At 42.3% G+C, this 10884-nt stretch overlaps 1 protein-coding gene across 1 annotated transcript; it reads right to left on the bottom strand.

Moving 5' to 3' along the window:
• Positions 1 to 3714: 3714 nt before the first annotated feature.
• hs3st1 (heparan sulfate (glucosamine) 3-O-sulfotransferase 1) lies at positions 3715 to 6299 on the bottom strand. The gene is made up of 2 exons (XM_047585944.1): positions 6014 to 6299; positions 3715 to 5443 (listed from the first exon to the last, which is right to left on the bottom strand). Exon 2 carries the CDS (start codon positions 5302 to 5304, stop codon positions 4387 to 4389), a length of 918 nt encoding a protein of 305 aa, XP_047441900.1. The 5' UTR covers positions 5305 to 5443; positions 6014 to 6299; the 3' UTR covers positions 3715 to 4386.
• Positions 6300 to 10884: the final 4585 nt, after the last annotated feature.

Genomic DNA, 10884 nt, shown 5'->3' with positions numbered 1-10884 from the left:
ACCAAAGTGATGGAAAGGCCAAAGTGTGGAGAAAGAAAGGAACTGCTTAAGCTCATCTGTGAAGCATGGTGGAGGTAATGTCATGGCTTGGGTGTTCATGGCCGCTTCTGGAACAGGCTCATTAATATTTACTGATGATGTAACTGATGATGGTGACAGCAGAATGAATTCCTAAGTGCACAGAAACATTTTGTCTGCCAATTTAAGGAGAAATGCATCCAAACTAATCGGGAGGAATTTTATCATGTAGCAGGACAATGACCCAAAGCACAACGACAAAACAAAGGACTTCATCAGGGAAAAATGTGGGAGGTTTTAGACTGGCCAAGTCAATCAGCTGACCTTAACTCAATTGAGCAGCATTTCACCTCCTGAAGAGGAGACTGGAGGGAGAAACCCCCCGAAACAAACAAGAACTGGAAGAAGCTGCGGTGAAAGCCTGGAATAGTATCACAAATGAAGAATGCAACAGTTTGGTGATGTCGATGGATCGCAGGCTTGAGGGGGTTATGTCACCAGATATTAAATTTTATTTACTTTAAGATTATTTGTTCCATTACTTTTGCTCAACTAAAAATACTGTGGTGTGATATATCCTAAGTTATTCAACACATCTAGATGCAAATACCAGGAAATAAAAGCTGACATTCTGAACTCTTTTCTCATACCCATCTTTTCAGTGAGAAACAAAAACATGGGAATTTACCTTGCTGTTCCACTACTTTTGGAGGGGACTGTATTATCCTGAATCTCCAGGAAATTTGAATGAGTGTGTGTGCATGTGTCGCTATTTCAGTGCGGAAACTGGGAGAAAGAGTGGGTGCATGTGTTACTTCTGCCGAGCTTCACGCATTGAGCGGACAAACAATCTATTCCAATTAAAGGAAGCTGCAGCCCTGGAGACCGCAGATGGGGCTGTGCTCCATCGGATCACATCATCCTTTCAACACCCCCTCACCACCACCACCACCACCTTGCCCTAGAATGGCTGATTGTGATTTGGAGGAAACAGGCCCCTTTAGGAACAACTAGTGTGGGCTGGCAGCCGAGGGGGGAGGGAAGGGGGAGGGGGGGTGTGGTGGCAGACTGGCTCCAAGTTAGTGCAGAAAGTTTCAAATAGCGTTACGCCGGAGGTATCGCGGGGGAGGGAGGCGCCAGGAGGAGGGTAAAGCCATTAATCCTGGTTGTAGCCTCAGTTTACGACTCTTACTGCATGTGGGGCGCGCAGGCAAATTAATTATGTGGCTGAGATTAATTAGGTGACGTTAAGGGAAATCTGTGACTGTAAAACTTTAGAGAGCCGCACAGCTGACTAGACTAATGGGCCGTTCATGAACTCTTAATAGACGCTATGATGCTGAGTGGTGTGTAAGCGGGACACAGAGACAGGATGTGTTCATACTCATTTCAGCAGAGAGGACTCGAGGGGCAGGAGCAGGTGCTTCTCAAGCAGCACATGATAATTTCACTATGCTGTTTGTTCTTAAAGCTGCAAAGATCATCAATCTTTGGCAGCAGCAAAGGATCAAATGACTGGATGCAGCGCGAAGGAGGACGTTCATCCCGAATAATTAACAATTCTACAGTTTCTCTAAATTATGACGCTTCTGAACATCTCCCAGCTGATCTTGTTTCTGATTTCCAGGTCTCAATATAACCGACGAGGGATGACTTTCACTTGCACTTTCCAGGACAAACAAAGCTGGATGTCAGGCAACATGACTCACAAAGAGCTCAGAAAGTATTGGTATAGGCCCTGCATTCCAGGAAAGGGCAAGGAGGCGTAATGAGCTAAATGTATTTGAAAAATCTAAAGTGAGTGAGTGACATGTTATTATACGCCACATTATTAGACCTTGATACACAGACACAGATACTATGTTTACTGGCTAAATCCACTGAGTTTCAGCCTAGGGTTTGGGCCCCTGTTGAAGAGTCATACACATACTAACATTTGAAAAAGGTTTTGTTTTTGTTTGTGAGAGGTTAAGCAGAACATAACTCATAATTTCCAAGTATTAACTTAGTCTGAAGTCTGGACATCTCCCTCAGAGTCATAATGTGTGGTCTGCTTTTATCAGTGATTGGTGGTCAGCATCCCTCACAGTAAAATGCATGTTTGGGCCCTGACAGTCACTAAAAACATGCCATGAACTGCAGTCTGAACTCTTGCAACAAACCTACTAGTACAAAAACACATTTAGTTTAAATTTACAACAGCTTTGTCTCTTCAATTATGCCATTAGTGAGGAACACTGCTGTGACTGTTTGATCCACCAGCTCAAAGAACTTCTTGTGGAGTTTGTGAAAGAACCCAAATTAGACTTCGGAAATATATATATATATATATATAAATCACACAGTCGCAACATTTCTGAGGTCTCACACTGTGGGAAACTCTCTGGTGGAACTGCTAACGACGACTAATTGTTGCTAATTGTGGGGCTACATACACACAACAACTCACTGGATTGTACTTTATGGGCTTATTTATCGTGTGACACATAGGCAGAATTATAAAGTGGAATAAAAGTGGAAAGGTAAAGCCCACCCCCCTCATGGACACAGCTAAACCTTGACATCGTTTCCATTATTATTGTATGCGTTTGTGTTTTTCAGGGCCGTGGTGTGGAGGCTAAAACAAACTGCATGCCCTGCTCCGACCCAGAGGAAGGTGACATCGACATTGCTGCTGCTTCATTCTTGTTTTCGTGTGATGCCAACACATTCCTGCAAGTTCCTCCAGATGTGTCTCCTCCAAAGGACCATCTGGAGACTTGAAGCAAAAAAAAAAAAAAAAAAACACCACTAGCAGAATATTTTGCACACACCAAGCTGCTGAGTGATACAGCAGATATCAGCCTCCACCTTGCACCTCCACATACTCTCTCTGTTTATTCTTTTCTCGTCCTAACCCCCCTACGCCTGCAGCCAAATCTGTTCTTCCCTAAAGCCAGCGATGGTCTTACTCAACATCTTTACTACAAAAACACACGTAAACTACAAGCGGGCCAGGGAATACTGCTCAAGATCTCTTAGCGGAAACAGGAACAGACGCAAATGTTGTGGTCTGCATTTATGCGATGGTGAGGTTAACATCTTGTCTGCAGAATGGCGATAAGCCCCTGAGTACATCTAGGCCACATTCAAATACGAAACCGTCACTGTGGGCTTTTAGAGCTTAATGTCTGTGAGACTGCTGCTGATGTTTTCAAAGTAGCAATATGTTTTGAATAAATAATGCCTCGCCTCTCTCTTAAAAACTGAGTGAGAAGATCACACCCTTGGGCATAAACAACTTCTCTTTTGATTTCTCGTGGTTGGGATTGTAAAATCTTACTTTACCTATTTGCCCACTTTCAGTGATCTCAGATTAATTCTAAATTATAACAGCAGAAATATTAAAACAACTAGAAATTTAAGCTAAAATGTCCTGAAAATTAATTTGCAGGAGAAACATCAGGTGAACAGGAAGCACTGTCACCAACAACCTTTTTTTTTTTTCCTTTTGTGGCTACACTGGAAATTCAAGTTACAAGTAAGACGATTAAATGATAGAGCTGTAAAGGAGCAGCACCGGAGATAAGGAAAAATATCCAATACTTCCTCTACATGTGAAAAAAGGTGTGCCCGGTGCAAACACGAGACTATTAGCCACGCGACTTGTGCACGAAAGCCGGAGCCATAATGAATGAAGAAAAGAATCAGACATACTAAAAATAAAATACATCTTTATTGTTATGGTATTAATTCTTCACGTTAAAAAAAAAAAAAAATCTGTACAGTAATGATCAGTCATATATGACGTGCACACAGAATTTATATAACCGACCTGTACTAAAAGAAAAAGGACAAAAGGAACAAACACGTCATCAGTGTGGCATGTGCCTGAAAGTGACTGAGAAAATCATAGCAGCAGGTAAAGGTCCTTCAGAGCTTTAAATGTAAGGTAGACATTAATAATGTCATATTATACGACGTGAGAAAAGAAGGTATGACAATATTAAACTGCTCGGTACTTATCTTTATGTAGCACATTAACTGGCGCAGTCTAAAGTCTGAATGTCATCATCAATGCCATAATGAGTGGCCTGCTTTGATCAGCCCAACTGCAGTGAATGCCAATGTCTCTAACAGCACAGACGGACAGACAGTAAAATGTTCAAGAAAGAAAAACAAGACATGCGCCAAGAGCATGTCTTTAACTGTAGTCTGACCTGATATTTGGCTCCGTCAATCTCCCGTAACAAACATACTAGTACAAAAATAGATTTAGATTCAATTTACATTAGCTTTGTCTCTTCAACTACACTGTAAGTGATGAAAACAGCTTGTGGAGGTTTTCCCCAAGCAACTCCAAACACCAAACTACTGAGACTCTATGGTTCACTTCCAGCTGAATGTTCGTCCCACCAGCTCAAAGAACTTCTTGTTGGGTTCGTGAAAGAACTGGTAGAGTTTCTGGAGGATGGCAGGAGCCACGTGGGGGTGAGCCCTGCCTTTTGAATCGTGTAAACACCTCTCTCGCCCGTGGTCTCTCAAACAGTAGAATCCTTTAGTTTTATTGAAGTAAAAATTGGAAGCGTTTATCTGGGGCTCCAGCTTTAAGAACCTTTCCACTTTTTTCATCTCTGGGAAGGGGTCCCTGATCAGTTCATCCCCATCCACCACGTGAATGCTCTCTAAGGGGAAGTACTGCAGCCAGTTCTGCATGTGAACATAGTACAGGCTGCGATTGAGAGCCTTGTATCCCAGGTTGATCTCATCGTCCTTCACGAGCACAGACTCGATGGGCTGGTAGCGCTTGTGCTTCTGGAGGCGGTTGTAAAAGACCTGGGTGTAGTCCGAGAGCACCCGCTCTGTGGGGTCTCTGAGGATGAGCAGCAGCTTGATGTCAGGGTTCATCTGATGGATGCGTTTAGGGACTTTGCTGGAGGTGAAGTAGGCGGGCGTCTTCTCGACCGTCAGCTGGTCAGGGTAAGCATAGGGCATCTGGCTGAGATACCAAGGCAAGCCCTTCTGAAAGTGACTCTCCCAGTCAAAGAAGTGCACCTCGCTCTGAGCAGCCGCCACCGCACTGTGGAGACTGAGCATCTCAATCAATGCACGCGTGCCCCCTTTTCTCACACCGATGATTATGATCTGAGGGAGTTGTTGCAGGGTCCCGTTAGGGTGGCTGATGGTCCCATTGTCAGCGGGCGATGGGGCTGGAGGAGACGGTGGATCCCCGTCAGCCAGCGGCCTGGAGGGGAGGGGAGGTGACTGCATCGCAAAAAGCAGCAGCCCGAGGAGTAAGGCTGCCATGAGGGAGGTCCTGACCCTGGAGGATTTCAGCCTGGCAGAAGCACCAAAACTGTATCCCACATTGAAAGAGCAGCTACCTGAGGACAACGGTCCAACTGAAAAGCAAGAAAAAGTGTCTCTTCTTCGTGAGCAGCAGTAACTGCAAAAGAAAAGAAAAAAAAACAGCCGTGAGGAAATGATACCTGGAGAATATTTATCAGGGACACAGAACTCAAAGTCCAGAAGTTTACGAGTTGAATAATTAATGGCTAATGAAGGAATTAAACTCCACCCTGCAATCCACAAATATCTGGCTACAGTCTTTTATCCATGTCATTAAAACACGTTGTCAGTGTCATTCGCTTAAGTCTAACTATACAATATACAGAAGCAGATAAACTGATCTTCAAAACGGTTTGAATCTGTGGGTTTCCGAGCCATAAAGATGAAATAAAATACTATAGTTAAATTCTGAAAGCGCGTGCCTTAATAAAAGACGATGAAGAGGTCAATCAGGTTAAGAGCTACAGGAAATTAGAAAACAGGTGAAGTCGGTTCTGCAAATTCCATCCTGCACAGCTGAAACGGACAAATTAGAAATGACTGACGAACAACAACAACATCGTTTAGCGAATGCTCTTACGTTTATATATTTATTTTCTTTCTTTATAGTATATTGCGCCGATAAAGACACATTCGTTTCGCCTTTCCAAAGAGGAAGATCTCTTACCTTTTTCTTCTTTCACGTTTAACTATAACCGTCCGCTCGGTTTCATTTCGTGCAGCTCTGCGCACAGCACGGACGCGTCCGCAGAAGCAGGTATGTGATCCCTGGCTGTTGTCGTTTCCTTTTTCTTTTCTTTTTTTTCTTTTTTACCCCCGAGCGCGTAAAAACTTGCCTCTGGCCGGGGTGGAACTTCACTGGAGCGCCTCCTCTGTGCTATGGTTCAGAGCCGGAGCGTCCTCCCGGTTTTAGAGTGTCAGCTGTTATTTGGAGGTGTACGCCTACATTACGCCAGCAGGACCAACCCCCCTTTACTGACTCACGTTGCTGAAATGTTATGGTATTTGGCAGAGATAGCGCCGCTGGTATGTGGGATATGAGTCTGAGGCAGGTGATACGGTTGAGGGACACCTTGGCCAAAGAGCAGGGACGACAGAAATAATGTACTATGACTACAGAATGCAACAGCCTTTACATTGTGTGCCGTAAAGGAGAAACGTGCGCAAATCTTTCTGGGTGTTCTTTTGCGGAAAGATGCCTCTGATTAGTATTTACCCAAAAGCTCCACATATTCAAATGAAGCAGCCCGAGTTGCTCCACTCAGTAAATTTGTTGCCCATAGAGAGCCCGCGCCTTCTCCGGATTTGGATTGAAAAAGGCTATTCAGTGTCGCCTCCAGGAGTTCTCTCTTCACTTTCCACTTTCAGGGGAAATCAATGAAGGAGACAGAGCAGTTATTCATCCCTGGCATTATCCTCCTCCTTTGTCCACGATGCAAGAGCATGTGTGGGTAGTCACAGAGACCAAGTTGCCCAGTCTCGCCACTTGTTGAGCTGCATTTCGCCTTTCCTGAGAAATTTAAATCCCCCCACGAACGGTTCAGCAACAACGGGTCTAAAATACTTCAGAACTGAGGGTTCACTCTATCCAATCACTGTAGTATTTCACAATATCCTCTGAGTCACCTTTAAACGTAGTCAGTGTGAGAAAGTGACTTTGACTTTCTGATGAGTAAGTGGCACATCACCGTACCAGTTCGTCACTTTTGCCTCGAAGGAATGAGAAACCAGTGGCTGCTTGTGACGAACAGCATAAGTTAATATAAATGGAAATATGATGGGAGGAAAATGTGCAAATTCTTGATTATTAATCAGATCTTTGTTATAATTAGATGGCAACATGTGGCCCGCTTCACATATTGGCCTGAAGCGTGAAAGGCTTGAGGGCTTCCCAGATGAATATGCATGATTTTACATGTTTGCAACAATTTCTGCTGTGTGGGTCATTTAAGCGAAGGCCATCACACACATTAAAGCAATGCTCTACTGTATATATATACTCAGGGGCTGCCAGCAGGAGGTTTGATGCCACGGAAAAAAAGGTCAGTCATTAAATACACCCTTTCTTTGTAAAGAATGTAAACGCGCGTGCTTTGCTGTTTCAGCGTGCAACGTCTAAGTGCTGATACAGACGAGAATTCCATTGATTTTTAGATGCAGTTTTAGTAATCCCCAGATCCCGCCCTCATCTCTCTCCTGGAGAAGTGTGAATTCAGCGGAGTCGTACAATATAATCCCGCTCCGAGGATCATCAGAGGCGTCCGGCTGCATTAACATGACAATGGCAGATATTCAAAGACCGTAAATACCCTTAGTGCCACCTCAGTGACTTCCTTCGCCCTCAGCTCCCAACACTTAAGCAGTGGAGGGAGTATTCTGATCGTTTATTATTACACAAGAAATGCTGCATTATAAAAGCACAAGTAGAAGGTCTGCATCCATAAATTTACATGCGTAAATGTGTTAAAGTATAAGCTGCAAATCAAACAAAAATAAAGGTTTTAGCTGGTGGAAAAAGTCCGGGCCCTCCAATCCTCCAGGACATGCTTGGTAGGTTAACTGGTGATTCTAAATTGACCCTCGGTGTGAGTGTTTTGATCTGTTAGTCCTGAGATAGACTAGTGACCTGTCACTTCTCACCCGATGACAGCTGGGATAGGCTCCAGCAACTCCTGCAACCCGAGTGAGGATATGCGGTAGTAGAAGATGAGATGTTTTTGAGCAGGTTAATACATCCATCCATCATCTGTTAACTTTTATCCTAAATGATCGTGGTGGGACTGAACCCAGCTGGCACGGGGTGAGAGGCAGGGTATACCATAGACTGGATGCCAATCCATCACAAGGCTAAAAAGACAAAGAACTGCCAACCTAGGGCCAATTTATAATTAGCAGTTAACCTATGCTTGTCTTTGACTGTGGAAGCTGGAGCACCTCTGGCTGCTTCGGAGGCACAACGGAGACCACACGAGAGTGAACAAAGGTAAATTTAAAAAAAGATTTTAAATCAAATTTGACATTGTTCATGTCATTTGACATTTTGGTCAATACGGTCCAGAATCTATTTTCAGTTTGATGAAAGGAACTTTGGACCCTGACACGGTGTCTAGTGCACATTTCCTCTTAATGAGGGTGAAGAATCACTTGTTAAATATGTTTGAAGGCAGTTGCAGTCAAATTAAGAGCTGCATTCCACGCAAACAAGTCATCTCCACTGCTGATGGAAGTGAGACAAATCTTGCAGTGTTGCTACATGATCTGCATTCTTAAAAAAACATTTTCCTTAGCACCTGTGCCAACTGTGTCCGTTACTAAAAACTGGTTTCATCTGGATCTCGGAGGCTTATCAGCTTTCAGATTGTTATGTGTAAATATGTGCATGGTCTGAATGCTTCATGAGTCTGAGCAGTTTGGAGATAATTTAGAGAAATAATGGAAAATATATGTTTTACATTAAGTTTAACCGAGTCAAACAAGGAAGATTTAACACACCAACCACGCTGATGCTGTAAGTGTAGCAGAGGATACATTAAACCACTCAATCAACTTCATTTTTTAGTCGCTCAAACAGGAATTTAGAATGAGAAACTGATAAATGAAAATCTGCAAGTTAAATTATAACTATATAATGTCACTATGTAGAAACAAAGCCATGCACAGACGGGTTTGTGCTTCAGATATCTTTGTATGGACACAGACATGGAGCATTAGTTTTCAGTTTAAACACATAGAGATGCATCCTCTAGCTCTAAGTGGTAATATTGTTTGGATTTTTATTTTTTCATTTTTTATTTTGAGGGGAAATTTAATTTTCTTTCACATAACGCTCATCCAGTTATTTTTCTTTTATTCTACTTATGAAGCACCTATGTATTCAATATATGATACCTTACTCTAAAAAACAGTTGTTTATCCACTCAATAGCTTTTATTTGTGATCACTTAATTCCACAGTTTAATCATATACACTGTGAGTCATCAGCCATCACACGCCCACCCCTGACATACTATTTAATGAAACACTGCTCTTTGTTCAGCAGGGTCCACTGTGTCCTTCAGTTATCTCCGGTGGCACCCCAAGATGATCACAAACGAATCACAAATCACAATAACGAAAATGAAGATGGGCACATTTGGCAAATTGAACACGTTGTCCCAAATACACACGATAGCTTCAGCCATCTTTGTTTAACTTGACTTGAGAATGTTTAAAAAGTCTACTACAGCTTAGTCAACACGAGAAGAGTGAGCAAAGGTAAGTTCAAAACTCCAGGAAAAAGATTTCAGATCAAATTCTGCCTTGTTTATGTCATTTTGGTCAAAGTGGTCCAGAATCTATTTTCAGTTTGAATTATTTCTAACCCAACACAGACAAGAAACCAAAAAGCTAAAAGGACTAATGTTACCCGGCCAACAACCGGTCTGTAAAAGCTGCCTGGTTTTGGTTTGGTTTGTCCAAACTCTCCAACCACTGAAGAAACAAATTTAAAAAGTGATTATCTTGTAGTAGTAGTAATCATCTGGATGAAGATTTATCTTGTGTATGTAAGATCTGGTTCAGATTGTAAGTGCCATTAGTGCCTCAATGTCTGATCAGTCCAAAAATAATCTATTATACATCAGTTACTATTAATTCAAGAGACTGTATATAAAAAACAAATGTGGTCACTTATGTCAGAACTTCTGACTCCAATAAAAACCAACATGACAACAAACAAAACACTTGAAAATGGTCGTCCACAAACCAATGGGAGACGTCACTGTGGCTGCATGCAGCTTCTGTGTACAGTCTACGATCACAACAGCAGCCTGAGTCCTAACCAGCACCACACAGAGACACACAGTGGTTTTAGTCGTTTCAAGACTTTTAGGGAGACGTCTGGAAGAACAAACAAAAGATTGTCCCCAGACACTCCCAGAGCAAGCACTAAGAAATGACAAGAAAAGCAAACCCCACTTTACTAAAGGAACGACTGACAGGGAGGTGGGGTCATAGAGTGGATGTAAAAGAATCAGAAACTAACAGATTTCATGTGGATTCAGACATTCCTACATTTAGATCAAGCATACATGCAGCATAAATACATGATAGAAACAAGAGTATATGATATATTATGCATGATAGACGGAAGATTGTTGTAAACCACTAACCAGGCAAAATATGAATAGTAGGAAAGTATGAATGTATGAATACATGATGTACTATGAGCAGGTTAAAGAATTATGCATAACATTTAGGTAGGAATGGATAAATGAAAATAATTGGTTAATAATAAGAAACTTAAATGTCCTTCATCTGGTTATTTATTTGGTTTAAGTATTCTTTTATTGGGTTTCCTATTCATCCTGAGTGATTTAGTCTCATGTTATTGTGTCTCAGTACACTAGTTGGATCATCTGTAAAGATCACATTTAAAGACCTTTTATTTGTTCTAACACTCGAGTTTACAGACTAATGATGAATCACATTGCGACTGCCTGGAACAGAATTTGTCGCTGAAGGACACTTCAGTAGACCGGATGTTTGTCTTTTTGGAGT

The sequence above is a fragment of the Mugil cephalus genome, chromosome 5 (genome assembly GCF_022458985.1).
Source record: "Mugil cephalus isolate CIBA_MC_2020 chromosome 5, CIBA_Mcephalus_1.1, whole genome shotgun sequence".
NCBI classification, from domain to species: domain Eukaryota; kingdom Metazoa; phylum Chordata; class Actinopteri; order Mugiliformes; family Mugilidae; genus Mugil; species Mugil cephalus.
This window is presented reverse-complemented; position numbering and strand designations above follow the sequence as displayed.

What these genes read in the sequence shown, in the direction of transcription:
- hs3st1 (XM_047585944.1), bottom strand. Translation starts at nt 5,304, where the DNA reads ATGGCAGCCTTACTCCTCGGGCTGCTGCTTTTTGCGATGCAGTCACCT.